Source organism: Lottia gigantea (genome assembly GCF_000327385.1).
Source record: "Lottia gigantea unplaced genomic scaffold LOTGIsca_37, whole genome shotgun sequence".
Taxonomy (NCBI): domain Eukaryota; kingdom Metazoa; phylum Mollusca; class Gastropoda; family Lottiidae; genus Lottia; species Lottia gigantea.
In genome coordinates, this window is record NW_008709259.1 from 1461992 (window position 1) to 1484388 (window position 22397).

Sequence of the window (22397 nt, forward strand, 5' to 3'; positions counted from 1 at the left end):
TTGAGTTTCAACGACTGGCATGGGCACACAAGGAGACAAAAATCTCCAGTCGGTCGTTTTCCACCTTGTCGATAATCACGTGTGGAGCATGCAATTGAAAGGAAAATGAATCTGATTGGATGATGACGGTCTGTCTTGCAGACAATAAAACTATCGGAGACAATTATCAAACTTGTTTGTTATTTAAAATCCTGTCTGAGATGCGATATTCTTGTTGTGGAAGCACAGGCACACGCTAGATTTAACTCAAGACACTAATCTGCGAGAAAAAATCCCAGACGAAAACCGCATGTGTTTAAGATGTAGATCTCAATGGTGTTTTCTTGAATTCTGTAGATGAAGAATGGTCTCTTTCTCATTGAAATACTTGTAAATTAAGACAGGTTTCTATCCTTTGTATGGGCATTAGGGACACTTCTATTGTAATTTCCCTATGATATCTGTGTTGACTGTTATTTTCAAAAATTTGACTATATAACTGTCCAGATTTTAAGGGAATATAGTTGTTATTAATTTTGTTTCAGTCCAAAACTAGGTACAGCAGTTATCTCATCGCCAATGATAATACAGACGTCACCCCAGTTAGTGTCAGGTAGTACTACAACCTCTCTACCTAGTAACACCGTCCAAAATTCTAATCTATCAGCAGCACAGGTAACTCAAACTTATTTATTTATATAGACATATAAAGGAACACAAGACAATACTAAATGATATGTTCATGAAAAACAAGTTTTGTTAAATGACTTCTTGATAAAAAATCTCAGGTTAATTAACTTGATAAAAAATCTTAATTAACTAAGTTTATGAACCATTTTTATATTTTTGTTGATTATTAAAAATCAGGGACAGGTGTGCCATTTTGGAGGGTACTTTAGGCTTGAATATATGTAAATTGTCTTCAGAAGTACTAGAAATGTATGAAAATCGCATAATACCTTCATGTCTTTTCTATATATCACAGAGTACTGGTATCTTAAATTGAAGAGTCATCACTTTAACATTCAAAGGCAGTTAATTCTGGACACATGGATTTGAAGGCTCAAATTTCGATGCTGATCTGTGCACACTATTAGTGATAAGCTCAGCTAAAATATTCTAGTTTCAGAGACTAAAGTGTGATTGGTCAAAAAAATGGCCTACCTGTCCCTTTAAATAATCTGGTACTCCCATCTCCGGAAATCTGGTATCAATAGTTGTTAATAGTTTTGGACTGATTATTAGAAATTTGTTGGAATCATTTAAAAAATGTACTGCTTTCTAGACTGAAGTTTTGAGTAATTGTTTATTCATTTGAAATGATTTAAATTAATTTGGGTTTTTAGGTATATTTACAGTTACCCACAGGTCAGATGGTACCAGTTCAAATTCCGGTACCTACATCAGTCAGTCCAGTGGTTCAAATACCATTAATACCCCAAACTACAACACCAGCACAACCATCTAGTGGTACAACAACCATAGCAGCCAGACCTCCTAGTACTACTTCAAATACAACACATATTACCCTGAAACAGGTAAGTGTCAAGGGCTTTTTTGAGAAGAGTAAATTTTGAATTTTCAAAAATATATCACATGCATGTTTCAGTCATGCCTTCCATAAAAACACGAGATCATGATTACTTTTATTCAAATAGCTTTGTATAAGGCTGTGATTTTTAATTTGTTTATAATGAATAAACCAACAAACCACCAAACCCGATATCCAAACAATATTTTGGCGAAATATTAGTTATAATGTGATATATTAAAAAGAATATAGAATTAACAAACCCAAATTATTGTATAATCTAATAATAAACATTTCACATGAGGAAGTATATCAGTCATAAGTGAGTAAGTATTTCATAATGAAAGTGGAATCAGGTGTCTAGAAAAGCAAGCATACCCTGCCTGGCGCCATACATAAGAGAGGGGTATTGTCTCTTCCAATAATTAATTATTTGAAGATGACAAGATTTTCTTTTGCAGAGATTAAAGCAGTCGCTTCAAGCATCTCAACAACAAAATAAAACCAATGGTTTAGTAACCAGTAACCATAATTCAATTAGCCCGGTTAATGTGGTTAGTTCCTCACCAAACACCATCATAATACCAGATTCTATAAACTCAGCCACCACTGCTATCATAATACCAGAAACAGTTAGTCAATCAGAGTTCACTCCCCCTGATTCACCAGACTCCTATTATACTGACATGTAAGTAGATCATTACTTTATCTAGTCCCCTGTTTCCCATCCTTGGGGGGGTGGGACTAGGGTGTCAGGGGTGTGGCCAACTGGTGTAGGAGAAGAATTCATTTTGAATTGAGAGAGCACCTCACATCAACACATGCTGAAAATGTGGATGAAAAAAATTTTTGGGGCTGTGAAAGGTCCATTATATTTAACTTTTATTTGCACCATTGAGCTTTGCTGTCTGAAGGGTTCCTGCAGGTCTAGAAATACCTCTTTTGTATTCCTTTTAACTCTCTCAAACATCAAACATCTCTCAGCTTGAATGATGTTTCTTTTTCAGAAAGCGAGCACGAAATGATGAACCACAACAAAGTTTTGATGATGAAGATCCTGATAATCGTAGGAGAAAGTTTCTGGAGAGGAATAGAGCAGCAGCGGCAAGATGTCGTCAAAAACGGAAAACATGGGTCAACAGTTTGGAGAAAAAGGCTGATGATTTACAAAATGTCAATGTAAAATTACAGGTATTTAATGTACAATAGAAACACTTGTTACTTTAAACTGCACCGTCTTATTTCAAATCCAACTTGGAATGATACTAATATGAAAGCTTTAAGATGTCTCAAAAATATTTTAATCTTTGAATTGATCTGATAAAACAGACTCTGTTATGCAGTCGCACTTTGTCAGTGCATAATTTGTCAAAGAAGGTAATGTCTGGTTGTCAGAGACTACTGGTTACAGTGGCAATAACGACCAGTCTTTGATTGATTTAGATATGATGTTACAATGTAAAGGAATCTTGTTTTTAACGTATATTACAGAGTGAAGTTAGTTTATTACGTCGAGAAGTAGCTCAGTTAAAAACTTTATTACTAGCTCATAAAGAATGTCCAGTTACATTACAACAAAAATCACAGGGTCAAATACCACTTTCTTTAACAGGTAAGTCTGTTCATAACTCAATGACAATATAGCCACGTTTACAATGACATAAAAAATAGCCCATCTGAAGTCCAGACTCGGCACGGCTGGCCAGTACCATTTACACAGCGGTCTCTTTACTGGGCCAGAATGGTGAGAAAAACATGTAAAACCGTACTCGGTCTGGATTGGGTCTGGATTCTGCCCAGATATTTTGTGACTGTTTAAACGTGGCTTATGATAGTTGTGATATATCTGGAGAGGACAATTTAATGTTAAGTTGAAGTGGCAATATAGGTCAGCCATTTTTTCAGAGGGGAAAATCAATTATTACTGCCCCCTTTAAAGTAAACTGAAATTTACCAACTGTGAAGTAAATACTTTTGGTTCAGATATTTGTTGCTAAAGCTGCTATTAATATTTCTAAAGAGATTTGGTGGTAATTATTGATGTCACATTATGTCATCAATATACACGTGAAAAAAATTATATTTAAACACTGTTACAGACAGCTTCAACATAATAATATACTAATATTTTGATTTTATAACAGTACCAACAACAAATGGTGATGAAATATCTACTACAGGTGTCATTCAACACATAACATTTAATGGTACCGGGGAGGAAGGTGCCACTCTTATATTTCCCACCTCTACAAACATTTTAACACCCATCAAATCAGAACCGGGCAATTCATAAGTTATTGCCGTTGATTTCAACAAGTTTTGTACATTTTAACTATGGATTTATGTGCAAGGATTATAAGAAGTTTACAGAAAAGAATACAGGATGTCGAAATAGATTGATTTTCTGTTGGAAATTCACCAGTTATTGCCCTTGATATAATGTTTCTGTGGTGGAAATTCTACACACATTGACATCAAGGGTTTAACAGAAAGCTCTGCTTGAATGGTCATCAGAATGGACGTCATATGCTAACCAGAGTTACTGCTCTTGATAAAAAGAAATAAAACAGATTGTTGTGTTTATGTATAAAAGACCATCTTTACAATGTCAAGCTATTACAAACTCACTCTTAAACCTTGACATCAATAGGCATTATTTATGTATCATGGAAGTTTGTCAATCAGCGATTTGTCGCCAATCATATCCCTACAAACAAGTTGTTACATGTGCAGCCATACTGATAACAGGGTTCTGATTGGCTGTATTCACTAGTGTATCCAACCCAACCAAAGGGCTGCATACAATCTCCTGTTATACAAGAAAAGTACCTAATGATGTCAAGGTATTAGAGGAAGTTTGTAGTACCTTGACATTGTGAAGATGACAAAAGACTATGTGTTATTAAATCATTATGGTAATGTGTAATAATCATAAGATATTGTTTTAACCAGAATAATGGGCAAGAGTTACTGCTCTTGTTATTCAAATTATATGCTTAATTGTTATGTAAATATTGTATGGTGGACTAATATTATTACAAGTGTTACTATATTTAGATTCTATGATCTGATTGGTTATTTTTATGTGTGATTTTTTATTTGTTGAAGAGAAATTCTGCTGCTTTTAGAACAATTTGCTAATCTGCAAAAGTTTTTTTTACGGAATTATTACAAGGTGTCTGTCAAATCAGCGGAAAACAATTTTCATGTTATAACTAAATTTCATAACACTAAAGCAATGCATAGTTTTCAGCATTATCAACTCTTAATAATGCATCTAACCACTCAATTTGCCTTTTGATATGGAGTACATATTTTATATCCATATATAAAGTAGAGTTATAGAGAGTTATATTAATTCCACTAATTATTCACTTTAGCAGTTGACAAGATTTTCTCCAATAAAAAATGGTATTATAAAGGGAATTATAAGAGGTTTTCTAAAAATTGTATGACTTATTTGCAGCATTCCAAATTTCCATCAGATGTCTGTGGTTTTAGCACTTGGACGTCATGAAAGGCTGTGCACTGGACCCATAAATGTACAACTGAAAATAGAAATGGTGCGAATCAATACTATCAGTGACCGTGATACACAAAAAGTTTAGAAAACCTTTATAATTTTACTGCTAAAATTGGAATTAATAGAAACTTATTCTTGCTTAAATTTGATTGTATTTAATTGCAGACAAACTTCAATTCTGTGCTCTATAATATTACAAAGTGAAATGTTCAAAGAATCTATGCCTTTATAAGTTGTTTGTAATAAGTTTTATTTATCATTATATTATCATATCAATGCAATTTTTTTTTTTTTTTGTTACTATTTTAATATTTTATCACAAATTTAATGTCTGGGGGAAAAGATATTGCTGAAGTTTCCTCTTTTAAATTTTCTAAAATATTTTATGTGTAGGCCTAATAGGGACACTGATAACATTGATTTGTACCAATCCAATTTTGAGACGTCAGTGATTCTTGCAATTCCACTTAACCTATTGAATAACTATAGTAAGGTTCCTATATATCAATTACAGCTTTAGCGATAGTGATGTCATAAAATGCTTAATTTTATTGGAATTGCAGTAACCATAGATGTTTGACTGAAAATTGGAATTGTGCAAATTGACACCATCAGTCTTCCTGATTCACATAAAAAGTTTAGACATCTTAACAATCCCTTTAATTTGACACAAATAGAATACATTTAAATTTTTGTCATATTTGAGCTTATAGAACTCAATTCCAGCCATCTGTGTCACTTTACGAAATTAATATCAGGGTACAGTTAATTAAAAACATACTAGTTCTGAAAAGAGCGTAACTGAAATTCAGGACTATGAACTGTTGAAGCAAATATGTGGAAATTACGCCTAAATTTAATCCCTTTCAATGAGGGTGTGTTCAGCCAAAATCTGGCAATGCATTGTTTGACATCTACGGTTATTCAGGACTAGGGTAGAAACTTTCCATGAAAATAATGACATCTTTTGTGAAAAGCGAGTAAATATTTGGCCTTAAGTATATTTGTTGTTTGTTTGAATGAAGATGCTCTTGCCTCCAAATGTTAACAAAAATTCGAAAAAGTTTTCTCCTCTACAAAATCAGAAGTGGTCCAATTTCTGAATAAATTTACGTGAAAGATTTTCTTGTGAACTCTCAAGATGAAGAGATGAATTGTAACCCAATTAGTATTTACGCACAAAATTTCAACTCTTATTTTCCAATTTTTATTGTCAAGCCCTTAAGCATTTGTTCTTATTGCATCTTTTGGGTCAAATTTAGAGAAGAACCCAGGAGATGCAAAGGCATCAACCTCTTTTCTAATATATTAAAAAAAAAAAAAATGTGCAGGGCATTAATAATTATCGCATCCAAATCATGAACTTTCTATTGGGGAATTTGAAAAGTTCCTATAAAATTATGTAAATTTGTATTGCAGGCAATTATAATCATATTTTGTGTCCATTTATGATATTGTTTTTGAAAATGCCAAGTCCTAATTCTCTATTTATCAGGTCAAGGAACTGTTGTCAAAAAAAAAAAAAGGTTAAATTTTCATTTCATGCTCAAAATTAGACAAAACTTTCAGTTCTATTACCTTTTATTTTTAATACAGTCACTTCAATTATCATAAAATTAATATTTTGACCTAACCTGATAAACAACCCATCAATTTGATTGGTTAAAATGTTACTTGACGCATGTTCAAGAGGTCTGTTGCTAGACCCGAACTGAAGTGGCTATGTTAAGAATAAAAGCTAATAACGAAAAAAAGGAATGAAAATTAGAGTGTATTTAGTTAGACTGAGGCAAGCAATAAAATTATCTGGCAAACAACTGCCTGTAGCAGTATTATCAAAGGCATCAGACTTGGCATTTCATTTTAAGTATACTAATGTGACTGTGTACTGTCTTTTGAATCAGCTTTTGTTCTTGTTTGAACTGTTGAATGCATGTCAATTGTGATATGAACTGTTTATATTATTTGTTTTTATTGTTATATTAGAGACATCAATATTATTATTTCACAATTATTGTTGTTATAATTTCATTTTTATTGCATTTCATAAAAAAATAGGATTTCTAGTAGGTGTACCTTTCCCAGACAATTGGATTTATTTAAATCATATAATATAAGCATATTATGCTTTTATTTATTGACAAGTATCTAGAATTTGACATACAGCATTGGTTGAAAACTGCAGTTATAGCCCTATTACCATATATCAGGAAAAACAACTGAAGGTAAAGGACCTATTGCATTTTCTGATCAGGGTAATAGGGGGTTAAAATAATACTGTCACAAACTGCTATTTTGTTATGTAACCACACACTTCAATATATGAAAATGTTAAATCAAATTCGGACTGCCCAGATCATACTAGAGCCTCAACAAGGAAATATGATCAGATTGACAGGTACTTTGATAAAAATTTAAATAGCATTCCAAACTTCACTATTAGATCAGATTAGACCAGTCTAATTTTTGGAATCCCCTTACAGGCACCAGATCAGGTCCAAAAAAAAAAAAGAAAATCTATGATCACTTCAGGTACCTCTTAACTGTGAGGTTATGTTTTTGAAGTGATAATTTAATACTTTTTTTTCCAACCTGAATCTGATGCAAGTAACTCTTAACAGGCTAATGATTAGATCAATCTTGAACATCTATAGACAAACTGGTGCATCAAGGACAGTACATGGTTACATTTGTGGTTCATGATCCTTGCCACACTGTAGATAAGAGTGAAAATTCTTCCACTGTCATGATGCTCCAAGCAGTTTCAAAAACCATTGAAGATGCTGGTAAGGCCAGCTCAACATGACACCCCAGAAGACCATGCTTTCAGTTGAAAAAAAGGGTCCCAGAACCCAATCAATTTAGACACAGTAAATGAAAACTAGAGGGTATGTTGGTCCTTTTGAAAGTTATTAACTAATTTATTTCCATTTTTTCCAACAATAGTCTAAAAATCGAGCCACTGGTTTTAGTAAATTAATTTATGCACAATTTGTTTACAATTTCTCGTATATATATTACAACTTCTATTATGATATCTTCCAAGTGTTTCCATTTTTTCCTGTCAAGCTTTGTCAAGTGAAAAGATTTTGGGCCCCACTAAAATGTAAATATTATCTTGCACACCATCTGTTTACATTGTAATTTATACACGAACTTTTCAAACAAACTGATATTCTAATGTAGTGTTAAATTAAAGGGCAAACAGGAATAAGAATGCCATCATAATACAGAACAAACCCATAGCCTCGGACAAGGCAAAACCCAAAATGGCGTATGAAAATAGCTGTTGTTTTAATGATGGGTTTCTAGCGAAAGCAAGGACTAAACTTCCAAATACACTTCCAATACCAGCTCCTGAAAGAATAGTAATGCTTTTGTTAGTAATTTTATCAAAATATACTAAGACAAGCTTATGAAACAATCATTGGATATTCATGTACACTTTGCATTCTAAAACGATTTCCAACAATTTCCTTACCAAAGTATGCAATAGACATTTTGATCCAAACATGATTGGAACTTCTTATTCTGTTTTAAAACAAAATCAAACTTACCTGAACCAGCAGCTCCAGCTGTGGCAGCTCCAGCTCCAATATATTTGGCAGCTTGATCAATATCACGTCTCATAGCACTAGTCTGAAAGCTTCGTAGTTGATTTAACATACTACTGGTGTTATTTGTGAGCCCATTGTATGTTGATAAATTACATACTGCTTGTGATTGCTGAAAAAAAGTCAACCAATAAATCAAACTTTCAATATGCTCATCCTCAATCAGTACCTTTTTATAGACCACGTCCATAAATTGAACTCATTTCATAAACATAGAGAAAAATTTCAACTGTATAAAAGCTATATAAGTTTGACAAAGAATGTCTTTGGGTCCACACAAATATAAGGTTTGCAGTGATTTGACACTTCAAATAGATACTCTTCCCTCAAAGTGAATTCATATGAAAGTGACCTACTTTACGGACTGAAAATTCCCTTCTGTTTTACAGAGCATTTCCAGCAGTTGGCACTTCCATCAACCTAAACACATCTAAGACTCTCAGTAGTATTTTGTAATTGATATTTCAATTCATATGGAAATGTGCAAATTCAATTTAGAAAACATTGTAGTCCACAGAGCAAAGATAGGCCTCTTTATCATTAGTATTGCTCCCTTCTTTAACCTATCAAATTTATGCCCTCTTCAGCGCTGCCTTTTTAGGAGAGAGTGAAGAAATTTGGCCGTCTTAAGACCATAACTGAAGTGGCAAATAAAAGCTAATAAAAATTAGACTGTCTAAAAGGGTCCATATAACAAATGTTTGTCCAGTGCATTTTCATTTTGTACTTACCAGTTTAAAATATATTTAAATAAGATAAAGTTTAGAAACTTACTTCAGTATTTACAGATGAAACTGCTAATGGTCTAAGTGCTGCTCTGCTTCCAGATGAAACCTACAAAATAGAGACATTATGACTTAGATCTCTGGACAGTAAATAAACAATTATTCAAAATCCAGATGAGCCTATTTTCCAAAAAGGAAACTGATTGCTTAACAAAATGTGCACCATGAAAACTTGGCCTACAGATGAATATCATTTCAAGGAGGCAATTTTGTGATAAACCACACAAGCCTTGCTTAGTTTGCAACAATTTGCTGCATAACATATTCTTTATAGCATTTATGGATTTACTGCTACAGCAACCAGAGATTAAGATTAATCTAGCTTCTAGCCACTCTAGGAGTCCAGGTCTCAACATTTCTCAAAAACTTTCAAGGACAAAGGTCATTCACTTCTCAAGATCAAGATGTCAGTTGATATTTCAAGTCTTCATCAACTCCTTTTGTCCAGTGTAAGCTAAATTGCAATCCAAGAAGAAAATAATGCCATGTTTTGAACCAGTTTTTGCAAATTTCGGTTGCGAGAAGCAAAGAAAAGTTCCTGTCAGAGGACAAAATGGCGAAAGACACCGGTCAATAAACGGGAACAGACATGATTATAGTTTGCGAAAAATGAATAGAAATCATAAAAAAAAGAAAAAATACTAACCACACATCTGGTGGCAGGGTTGATAAATCGAGCACAATACATATTTGTCTGTCAAATTCGTCTGCTAACACGGGCCCTGAAAGTAAAATGCCGGTATATTATTCACTCAATGGGGAGTTGAAACAATCTATAGATAAGGTAACAAATCATGCACAGTAACAAAAAAAATTCACTAATTACAGTTGCCTTGAAGGTGTCAACAACCTGTCCGACAATCAAATTTAAACGGATGAGTTGTCAGGATCCGAGTTGCAATAGATTACCTAACAAACAGTTTGAAAGCTTCGTTGCTCACCCAGAGGTTAATGGAAGGAGACGGTCTAGACGCATGCGCACTTCGACCGTGATTTTGGTCTTCACTCCTAATTTCGGAAATTTTTTTTATTCATGAGTTCTGTAGCAAGTATTCTTTGAAAAAAACATCTCATAATATACTTGAAACCAAAAAATATTTTCATCTTAAAATTTTGTAAATGTCGAGAGTCAAAGTTCAAGTTCTTTTCAGCATACGAAACTGAGGTTGTGATAAGTCAAGGTCGACAGTGCTCTCACAAATGGCTGTTTTCTTCGTAAATAATTGTACTTTTTCTGGTTGTGGACTCACTTTTTCGACACTTGCAGACCTTATACAACATATTGAAGAATCGCACATAGGTATGATTTTATTTTCTTTCATTTACAACCATTTTCGGTCCGTTTTCTCCCTAAATTTTGTCAAATTTTCTTACATTTCCTTTTGTTTACATTTTTGACAGTTTGACAGCTCGTGCTTGTTCATCATGACATGCACGTGCTGGATGACATTTAACTGTCATGTCAGTGTACTGTTACATTTCATATGATTATTTGATTTTGTCTGTAATTTTACTCCTTCTGAATTACTTGCTATTTTAAATTATAGTATTTGTGTTAATTGTGCGACACAATAAGTTTGCTGGTAGGCTAGTGTCACTGTTGTATTTATTGGCAGTAGCCTATATGAAAGAAATAGTAGGTTCAGAAAAATCAATATTACCCTCTGACTCTGTTGTCTTTGTTTAGTGACCAACCTATTGTGTAAATAGATAATAACAAGGTCAATGATGGTAATATGATTGTTCTGTGTTAATGTAGTGCAACAAATAAAGGTCCAATCAATGGGTTAATCAATGGGTTATTTAACTTACCACCTGCTTTTGCAAATGTTAACAATCAATGTAAAATTAGAATTACATTACAATTAAATTGATGTTACGTCTTAAAATGAACATAAAATTTAAGTTTTCGAAAATGGTCAATATGAGTATATATTCATCAGTTAGCTTACCTAGTGTCATAAAGTTATAAAGTTACAACAGAATCCCTGTAAAATCTGGAAAATTGGAGAATTCATAAAATTAAGTAATTACCAGTATTGAAAAACGCTTAATATTAAGATTAGGTTAATTGCATATTTATGGTTAATTATTCAGTATTTTGCATTTATAGGATTATATAAGGATCCTGTTAAGTTATTTATGACACCAGGTATATCTACTGATGAATAAATATTCTCTTATCGGCCAAGTTTAAAAATATAAAATTTTATCGTCATTCTAAGATATAAGTAAGCTTATATTTTCCTTATGTTTCTTTTTTTCTGATATTTTTTGTCTCTATTGTAAAGTGGATTTATATTAGATGTAAACACACAAAACTTAATATTCTTATCAAAGCAAAATAAAAGTGTGAAGACAGTAGGTGAATAGCATGTGCTGCCCTGGTTCCATGCTTTCTGTCTGAATGGCTAACTATTCTATTGTTGTATTATTAACAGTTGTTACCAATTACTGACTTGATATTTATTGTAGAAAGCGATCCAAGAGTTATATTGAAGCAAGAAATTCTACAGCCACAGTCTTTAGCACTCAGCTATGTTTTACGGTAAGTAAAAGTGGTAATCCGCTTTTTTTGTAAAATGTTTTTATTATCAAAAATGTTGTAAATTATGCCTGAAAAGTACCGGTACTGGTATGCTATTTATATCTATGTATCTTCTTGATCAAACTGAATTTGTTTTAAAAGGGTTAATTAAAAGCGGACAGTACTAATTGTTAATTAAGCAGTTTGACCTAGTTTTTGGTGTTTGACTTGATAATGGCTCAATGTTATTAGTTGAAACCTTTAGAATACAAGACATATTTCTCTACAATTTATTTTACTTATATCTGAAAGTAGTTTTTTAACAGCATCTAAAAAGCATAATAAACTTAAAAACCTTACGTACTGGTATATTATTTTTTATAGTTTAAAAATCGACGGTTGGATTTTTTTTGGTTAAAACTTTCAGATATGTTAAAGGGTACATTTACAAATTAGACCAAAAAAAATGTTCGACCTACAAAAAAAGTGAAATGTCCCTTTAAATTTAATTATTAACCATTTATAGCTACATGGATTCAAACAAGATAACCAGAGATAAAGTCATCACATTTACAGAGTCATGATGGTAGATTTTGAAATTTGCAAAATATATACAGTTACATCAAACTTCATTTTATGATGATTAATGATGAAATAACATGACATAACAAATTTGTTTCAGATTTTTTACGGAGGCAGCCAAGAGAGAGCCACTGGATTTTCAGAAGAAAAAAATAATCAGAGCTCAGTCACCATCTATTTCATTACCTGAGAGTACACCAACAGGTAAGATAAGTTTTATTGAAGCCTAAATCAATAGTTTAAGAATGACAACAACCACTGCTACTCCAGTTAAAAGATTCTTGTGTCTCAGTTATAACCTATGACATTTTAATATGAGTTCTTCTCTTGAGAACTGAAATGGAGTCTAAACTCCTACTTTTCAATTTTCTTTTTCAATTTTCAACAGTCAAGGGATCTTATATGCACGTTCTACATCTGTAGCACTTCATACTTCAAAAGAAACAGCTGAATCAATAGTCTTGATTAAGTGTGTTTATTGTTAACAGGAAGTGAGGTAGATGATGAAGAAATAGTTAGTGATGATGATAATAGTGATGATTCCTGGACAACTCAAGAGGAATTCTCTTCAGAATTAATAATGAGGTAAGTAGAAATAGATTCTTTTTTTAATATATCAATTATGGTCTTTAGATACATTCAAAAGATGTTTTCTGTAGTGGTCAAATGATTTTTACTATCTGGATATTCTCAGATACAATATAGGGAGATCCTGAAAAAAATGCTTTCATAATAAGTGATCACCATTTAAATTCAGGCACATCATGAAATAATACTCACACATGAAAATTTGTGTTAGGATATAGTTGAAGTCAGCAACACCCCCTGCCTAGCAATTTTTGCCTCATACAAAAAAAAACAACAAAGACAACCTAGTGACGGCTCTGAAAGACATATTTGTGTGCTTATTATTGTTTATGTGTTTATTATTGACAGTATGATGGCTGGAGTCAAAGATAGTGATGGTGATAAACCATTTGTTTGTCCTGTACCTGGTTGTAAAAAAAGATATAAAAATGTTAATGGTATCAAATATCATGCCAGAAATGGTCACAAAAAAGAAGCCAAATTTGTGTAAGTTTTCATGAGACTTTGTAATTCATGCTTAATGTCAACAATTTTACCATTAGTCATTATTATTAGTTGAATCAATAGATGTTCAAGCATGGTTGTTTTTCTTTATATTTTGTTGTCAGCAAACTATTTCTGCACTTCTCAAGAAATTTGAAATCTTAAGGCTGAATTCTCCTGTGTGTACAGTCATAGCAAATTTTAGTTTTTTTATTTTCCAGAATGCATAAAAATTATAAATGTTTTTGTGGAAAAAGTTACAAGTCTTCTGCCAGCCTTAAATCTCATTCTCAATTACATCACCAAACAACGAACGAATCACCCCCGACCTCACTTATTACATCGCTTCCTTCCAATATACAATTAAAGATGGCTGTCGTGTCTTCTGCTACTACTCCAACTGGTTTGGATACAATATTAATCACCAAAGATACTTCATCCTCCTCCACCACCACATCAACGTCTGCCATTTTGTCCACCACAACGGTTCATGCTCAATTTTCCAAATCTGCCTCACATCCAACAACTACCTTATCACCGATTACTGTAACAGCTGTCGCAGCAAAGCCTCACCTGAAAAATGGATCTCCATTGTCCCTTTCCAATGTAACACCAATTCAGTTTATTACCAGACCTGCTAGCCTCATTTCCAGACCAACACAACTCCCTGTGGTCACTGCAGCAACACCTGTAGGTCAAGGACAGTAATGGTGTCCTTAAAATTATCTATTTTGTATTCACAAAATTTTTCATTCACATTAGTTTTCGATTTAAAAAGGCAACGGCATTTCCAATAGTCCAATTTTAAAACATTAAATAATTTGAATTATTTTCGGTAAATTCGTTTTATGATGATCTTTGACCTACCATTTTGGATAGCAGTATCACAAATTATTCACGAGTTTAAAAAATGTGAAAACAAGATTATCATAACATAATCCCTAATAATCAATTTTGTGTTTATAACTATTGATATTAATAAGGTTGATATGAGCATACTCATGCTTTTTGTTGTGTTGTTTTTTTTTCTTTAAGAAATTATTTTTGAGTATTCTAGTCATTATTTAATATTTCATGGAGAAAAAATCCATAACTTTTGTGTTTTTTGTTTGAGCTAATGTTCAAAAATTTGACACGAAATTTGCTAGTCTAAAAGTATTATTTGTATTTATTTATTTATATAAATTTTTATTTCATTGAAATCATGATATCGATCTTAAAGAACTTAAACCAAAGAATGGCAATAATTGATTTTTGATTTTTTTTTTAAATATTTATGAAAATTTTGTCTTTTTGAAGAATTTTAGTCACACATACTTCTGCTATGTCAATTGTATAGGTTCTGATTTTTGTACAATATGTAGACATTGGTTTACAAGGTTATATGCAAGTAACAATTGAAATTTGGATAACCTTTGAATGATGGAATTTAGAGTGCATAATTTTCAGCAAAAATTGTGAATTGAAATTATGAACATTTTGAGTATAAAATTTTTGATACTGACGGTCATTTTGGAAAAGGTAAAAATTAAAATTTTTTGGGTACCACCACATTTCATGCCTAAACAATTGACATATTAGGATATTCAGTCATATCTAGTCATAGTTTTTGTTTTTATTTGAATTTTTATTATTTATTTATTATATATATCCAGTGTTTAACTTACAATCTGGAGAAGAATCTCACTTTTTTGTTTAAATGTTACATTTTTATTTTCTTTTGACATATTTGGATTGAGGTTTGCTGCTGTACTACATTTTATTTGCTCAAAGTTCATGGATGTCTTATTGTTGGTTTCTGTTGATAGAAAAAATAACCTTTGGAAAGTTTTTTCCATAATTAATTTTCAAAATATATAGGTGTGTTTTTTGGAAGACTTTTTTTTAGTGTATTTTTCCTAAGCATGGTTTAGCTGAACCGAGTTTTTGATTCCCCTGCAAGTGCTTTCATAAGTTGGCCTGGCGTCAACTTCCTATCCTCTACAACTTAAAAAGTATGGTAAGTTTTTGCAGCAGACCTCTAAGATCATGTATTATATTATATAAGTAATGTTTATTTAATCGTTATATATAGTGCTTCCGTACATAATTTATTGTTAAAATAACAAAAAAATTTGAAAACATTCATCTACTCATCAAGATATTCTTCTGAAAGCAAGCTCTAACTCAGTGGTTCCCAATCTTTTTCACCCTTCACACCCCTGGAGCAATCATATGGATCTTTTACACCCCCAAAAATTTGTTTCATCTGCATTTTCAGAATGTGATTATATGAGGTGCTCTCTCAATTCAATATAAATTCTTCTCCTACACCAGTTGGCCACACCCCTGAAACTCTAGTCCCACACCCCAGGGGGTGAAAACAACCACTAAGGCTCTAACTTGATTTTGACCAAAAAAATTTTTTCTAAATTTTGATTAATTTTAAAGTGTATTTTCTAAAATAAGAATTTATAAAGTTGTTAAGCTTTTCAAAAAATCAAATTTGGTAAAATCACTGATTAAAATTTGAATTTTTAAAAATTTCAAAGCAAAGAAATGTTTTAAGTTTACTTTGGTGAGTAGATGATGTTAAAATGTTGTTAAAAGAATGTATATAGTTAATATTATATTTAAATGTTTGAAATGGTTTGTGGAACAATGAAAGCAAATTGTGATAAAAAATTACAAAAATAGAGAATGAGCTTATAAGCTGGATGATTTTGTAAGTTTAATGAGGTTGTAAGATTTGTTAATTTGTGAGTTTAATGATTTTGTAAGTTCAATGATATTTTGAGTTTGGTGAGTTTGTAAACTCAATGATATTTTGAATTTGATTTTGTAAGCTCAATGATATGTTGAGTTCGAGTTTGTAAGCTCAATGATATTTTTAGTTTGGTGAGTTTGTAAACTCAATGATATTTTGAGTTTGATTTTGTAAGCTCAATGATATGTTGAGTTCGAGTTTGTAAGCTCAATGATATTTTTAGTTTGGTGAGTTTGTAAGCTCAATGATATTTTGAGTTTGGTGAGTTTGTAAGCTCAATGATATTTTGAATTTGGTGAGTTTGTAAGCTCATGATATTTTGAGTTTGGTGAGTTTGTAATCTCAATGATATTTTGAATTTGGTGAGTTTGTAAGCTCATGATATTTTGAGTTCAATTTTGTAAGCTCAATGTTATTTTGAGTTTGAGTTCATAAGCTCAATGGGTTTGTAAGCTAAGTGAGTTTGTAAGTTAATTGACTTTATAAGCTTAGTGAGTTCAAAGCTCAATGACATTGTGAGTTCAGTGAAGTTGTATGAGAAAAAAAAAGAGAAATGCAGCTTTTTGAGAAAGCTTTGATTTTGATAGTTATCACTGATGAAGTTGTTTATGGGAAAGTTTGCATAAGATTTGATAAAAGATTTTTTTTTAAATATTCTTTTCTTTTTTTGAATGTAGTTCTATAATATGTTGTGACTTGCAGGTTTCTATTATCATTTCAACAAAGAATGTTGGATTTCAGTTTTTTTTGACAAAATATCTGTTTTATTTCAATCACAAAGAATGTTGAAATTACTATTTAATCTTGATTTGTGACTAGTGTTTTGTGATTCAAAATCCAAATCATGTTGTACAAATTCCTTTTTCAATGAAATATTGTTCGATTAATGCTGTGGGCATCAGTCTTTGTCGTCGATTTTGTTGACAGCATTTTTAATATCAAGCCACTTTGATATTTCTCGCTGATTGTTTTATTGCAAGACAGAACATCATCATCCAATCAGATTCATTTTCTTAACCATTGCATGATCTACGTGTGATTTTCAGAAAACGATCTACTGGAGAGATATTTGTCTCCTCGTGTGCCCACAGCCGGTCGGTGCAGCTCTTCACAAGACTCTTGTGTCAAGCAGCATTAGGCTTTTCCTCATACTATGAACCTTTTACTAATATTAAATCATTTAAGATTACTGAAAAACCAAATTTTGTTGGTGATGGGAAAATTAATTTTGGTAATTTTTTTTATATTTTTGAGAATTTTTGATACCTTTGCAAACTTAAGCAGCTATATTATACCAAAGATTTTAAAGTCATAAATCCTTTTTTAATCATGAATAAAGCTTAAGATTAAGATCATCTGAATGTTTTAGATTTTTTATTAACTTGATTATTCAAAATGGTTTAGTGTTTAAGGTTTTTGAAAATCAAAAATATTTGTATCTGTGATTATTTCAATTATATTTTGTGATATTTGTAAATGTTTAACAGTAGTATTTTGTGATTATTTAAAGAAGTATTCTATGTAGTGTATATTTTGTGATTATTTACGTAACCAGTTCATGCATTTGTTTAGTGTATAGTATATTTTACAATTGTCTCCGGAGTGAGTATATTGTATATGTGAATATTTCGTGATAATTTATGGAGTACTGATGATCATAATCATTCAGTTATTGTGATTGTGTTAGTAGTACATGTACTTGATATTGTGATTATTTAAGTAGTATTTTGTGATTATTTATTTTGTTGTTACTATTTATGTAGAAAAATATCTATAGTATCATTTGCAGAAATGAGACAGTACTGAGGGATTTAAAATAGGGCTAACAAATTGTATTGAATCTGATTGTCATTTAAATGTTTTGTTTCCTGCTTGACATTCCATATTTGTCTTGTTATTTTTGTCTACGATTTTAAGCTTTAAGCATACAGTAGTTTAATTAAGCTTTTCAACAAATTCCCATATCATTAGATAGAATTTTGTTTATGTTTGAATAAGTAGCCTTCTGGTGCCTGCTTATGTAAAATATCACGAAACATACAGAAATCACTTGTAAGATGATTTGAACATGACAATGTCCAACATAGTAAAAATTGAAATTAGGAATTTTGTGTTAATTTGCAAAAACACCCAGTTATATAAATTACAAAGTAACGTCAAATTATATTTCCATGTTGTTGATTGGTCACTGACAGTTTTCTCCTTGTGATATGATTGATCTTTAGTGATAAAATGATCAATCTTTTGACAGTAATCTAAATCCAACCTTCAGGCCAAGTCTAACATTGCTGACAGGATGCACATTTTAGTTCTTTTAAGGAATTGATCTCATTAATATTTGTCCAAAATTTTGCAATAGGCAATAAATGGTTCTTTCTTGTTTTGTTTTGACATGGTGGTGCAGAACAGTAAGACTCGTGAGGTTCTATGGCACAGTTGGTTAGAGTGTTGGTTCTATACATGACGTCATTTGCTTGGTAAAGTCGAGCAAATGGTAGCCGACCCCGGTGTGTGAAGTCTGATGACCTTGAATAAGTCATCTTCACTCATGATTCCAGTCAACTCAGCTGTAAATGGGTACTGATATTCTTGCCATGAGGTCTGCTAAGGACCAGTTGGTAGAAAGGATCCTTAACTGTGAACTTAAGTTGTTATCCTTGTAAAATAAAGTTGTGTCTTTCTGTCTTAAAGCTCCATTTCATCTCCATTTTGTTTCGTTTGATAGACATTATACTATTGTTAAATGCTAGGCCTTATAAATTTCATATATTTTACTGAACAAATTTAAGAAGTTTGATAATTTCAGCCTTGAAAAATCCCACCAATTAGTCAGTGTACATATCATTTTCTACCTGTAATTGTCATTTATATATTGCTGTAAGTTTAAAAGTTTGTGTCATAGTAACATATCTTTTGAGGTCTTTGTGTCAGATAGTTTTTTTTGTAATTATGGCGTTAAAGGTTATTTTCATACAACATAAGCTAGACTTAGATCTAAGTATGAACCGTTGTTGCTTTATTTTACTATTGAAGAAAATGGCCGGATCATTCAGTTCCCCATTGGCAAATATCAAATATTTAAGCTCCTTTGAAAGATTGTGGTGCCTTTTTCAAATCTAATACTACGTGATCTTGTGGCACATTTTGTATGCTCATCATTTGGAATTAAGAGCTGCCTTTAAATATTATCAACTGTTTGACCATGAGCTTCAGAAAATATGATGCGGCATAGATCCAGATAATACCTTCAGATTTTTTAACTCCGTTTCCCCCTGTAAGTGATGTCGGTAAGAGGGGCTGACATGGAAAAAGAGTCTCATTTGAATGGGACAAAAAATGGAGGCCCCATGTGCTACAGGCCCGTGTGCACATTAAAAGATCCCTTTGAAATCGAAAAAGAGCAGGCTAATGTCGCAGTCCTGACAAAATTTCCCTCATTGTACCCTGCATGGTGTTGCCCGTCTTCATTAGCTCACATAGTGCAGAAAAGTAGGACGTAAAACCCCATTTCATTTCATTTGAGAAAAAATGATGTTAAATATATCCGAAAATGTAGGATGTTATAATGTGACGTCACTTGAAAATCGCTGTCTCATAGACGGCTTATAGGTATCACATATTCTTGTGGCCACTAGGGTCATCTTTATGCTTTATCGAAGTTCAAGAATAATTGGCCATGACTAATACTGAAGCATAGATTCCCTAATTGTTTTGTCAAATCTTCCACCTTTGATTTTTGCCTTATATTTCAGCATTATCTAGTTTATGTGTGTTACTTGTAGCTATATGTGTTATTATATATTATAGATTACTTGATTGGCTATATATTTTGATGTGAGATTATATTTTTAACTAAGCCAATCAAGTAATCTGAAAATTAAGATATTTATCATGTAAAATATATAATTCAGATTCAGATTTTTTTTCTGTTAGTGGAATTTGATGGCATCTGATTTGGTATCTTAACAATGTCAAGCTATTGCAAATTTCTTCTTATACCTTGACTTATAGCAACCTTTCTTGTATCAGAATGGTGTAAATGCATTGTATTAAATTGTACGTTACCCAATACAGCCTATCAGTCCTCCACAAAAAGTCTGTAAACAATAAGCCATAATATTTACAATCTGTCTGTTGAGGGTTATGATTAGCTGTATTGGCTTGCATAAAATCAACTCCTTGTATTCCTTTATACAAGAAATGTGAAGACAAAGTTTGTAATAGCTTGATATTGTGGAGATGCTGATTTAGTATTAAATTATTTTCCACAAGTTTATCAAGCATTAAGATATGAACAAAACCCTACAGTCAAATTTTGATGCTCCTCTGTAATGACTTTATTCCCAATTCTGATTATGGTTATATTTAAAGATGGGTTTCCTTATTTTTTAGTGTCAAATTAAGAAAACTATTTGATTGATTGGTGTTTCTAATGAATTATCATGTATTCATATCATTGCATATAATTACCAGTTTTAACCAATCATAAATGTCCATGGATGTACAGTCTGGATAAACAAATGAAGACTTTTTGACCTTTCTTGATCGGGTCAGTCATTGGAATTCTACTGGTAATTCTCTTCTAATTTAGTTAATTATGAATTAATCATGGACATGAGAGACAAACTGGTATTTTTCCATGTCATTAGAACACCTCAACTTTCTATTCATATAAGTAGTAGAATTTTCATAAATAAAAATAAGAGAACCCATCTTTAATTATGTTCTATCTGTATAACAAATATTTATTGAAACTTAAATAAGTGAAAATGTTGTATTTTCATGAGCTATTTGATTGAAGTATATTTTATTGTTCTTTTCTTTGTCATATTGGAATTTTTCAAATCATGTTGAACATTATTTAATTTACTTACAAAATTTAACTCATGACTTGACAATGATGATAATATCAAAGTGATATGTTTGTCTAATTTACCAGCTGATAGATCTCATTTTCATTTTCTATAACTTTTTTCATCGCCTAAATTGAATCATAGTCATAAACCTACAGTTTACCTACAATGTCAAGGTATATCCTCATAATACTAAGCTATTACGAAATTTGTCTTATACCTTGACTGCAATGGCCACCTTTCTTTTATCACGGAATGCAGTCATTTGATAAGATTGAACACCAGCGCATACAGCCAATCATAGCTTTCCACAGACAGTCTGTTAACATTATGGCTTATTGTTTACAGACTTTCTATCAATGACTCTGAGTGGCTGTATTTGCCAGATAGAAGATGAAATTTGTAATAGCTTGACATTGTGAAGATGAGCAACCTATTGCACTTTAAGAATTAAAATTTGATAACAGGTCATTTTCAAAACAGGAATTTTAAGATATACAGAAGTTTGAAAATTGATTGAAGTGAATTCTAGAAAAAGGCTTATCTAATATGCAGTTAACATTGTAAAGCAGCCAACTGTATACTTTTGAATTCATGGCACATACAAAATGTTCTGTGTTAGTTATATTTTTAATTTATATTTCTATTCCATATATCAATATATTAAAATCAAACATTTTGTCTTTCACAATTCACCTAATAAACTATTGTTTCAAAATCCCTTTCTAGTTTTACTTTAAGGCAGTATGGAGTGATAAATCACCTCATTGTACATTGCAATGGCTTTCATTATATGTCTGAAATATAACATGTATATGTCAATAATATTGACAACATGGGCTAATGTAATTCAATTCTAACTCAATTTTTCAAAAGACTCTTCTTCGCAAAATAAAGTGGGGCCAAAAATACATCACTAAAAATTGAATGGGTTTGGTGACTCAAATTTTGTCATATTAGTAATTTGTATCCATTTCTGTCAATAAAGAAGAAAATAAGGTTTGGATCAGTCTCTCTTCTTAACAAAGTAGCCTTCAAATACAGACAACACTGGTATGATTTTATAGTTCACAAATATTCTCTAAATCATGAGAAAATGATGAAAAGTGATAGTAGTCTGTAGCTTGAAAAATTAAAATCTGGTTACTTCCCTTTGACCATAGATACCTAGCAGTAAACATTTATG

General features: G+C 31.7%; 2 protein-coding genes across 2 annotated transcripts; one reads left to right on the forward strand and one right to left on the reverse strand.

Moving 5' to 3' along the window:
- Nucleotides 1-2575: 2575 nt before the first annotated feature.
- Nucleotides 2576-3058, forward strand: LOTGIDRAFT_60579 (hypothetical protein; the record flags this gene model as incomplete). Its single annotated transcript, XM_009058976.1, has 2 exons — nt 2576-2701; nt 3002-3058. Coding segments are annotated over 2 exons (183 nt in total), but the record flags the coding sequence as incomplete, so codon positions are not given.
- A 3997-nt stretch (nt 3059-7055) lies between these two features.
- LOTGIDRAFT_204092 (hypothetical protein) lies at nt 7056-10379 on the reverse strand. The gene is made up of 4 exons (XM_009059078.1): nt 10079-10379; nt 9422-9481; nt 8591-8759; nt 7056-8390 (listed from the first exon to the last, which is right to left on the reverse strand). Exons 1-4 carry the CDS (start codon nt 10118-10120, stop codon nt 8227-8229), a joined length of 435 nt encoding a protein of 144 aa, XP_009057326.1. The 5' UTR covers nt 10121-10379; the 3' UTR covers nt 7056-8226.
- Between the last annotated feature and the right edge of the window lie 12018 nt (nt 10380-22397).

What these genes read in the sequence shown, in the direction of transcription:
- LOTGIDRAFT_204092 (XM_009059078.1), bottom strand. Translation starts at nt 10,120, where the DNA reads ATGTATTGTGCTCGATTTATCAACCCTGCCACCAGATGTGTG. An exon ending in ACCCTGCCACCAGATGTGTG is followed by an intron (nt 9,482 to 10,078) that starts GTTAGTATTTTT and finishes TCTATTTTGTAG; the next exon opens with GTTTCATCTGGAAGCAGAGC. An exon ending in TTTCATCTGTAAATACTGAA is followed by an intron (nt 8,760 to 9,421) that starts GTAAGTTTCTAA and finishes ACTTTTTTTCAG; the next exon opens with CAATCACAAGCAGTATGTAA.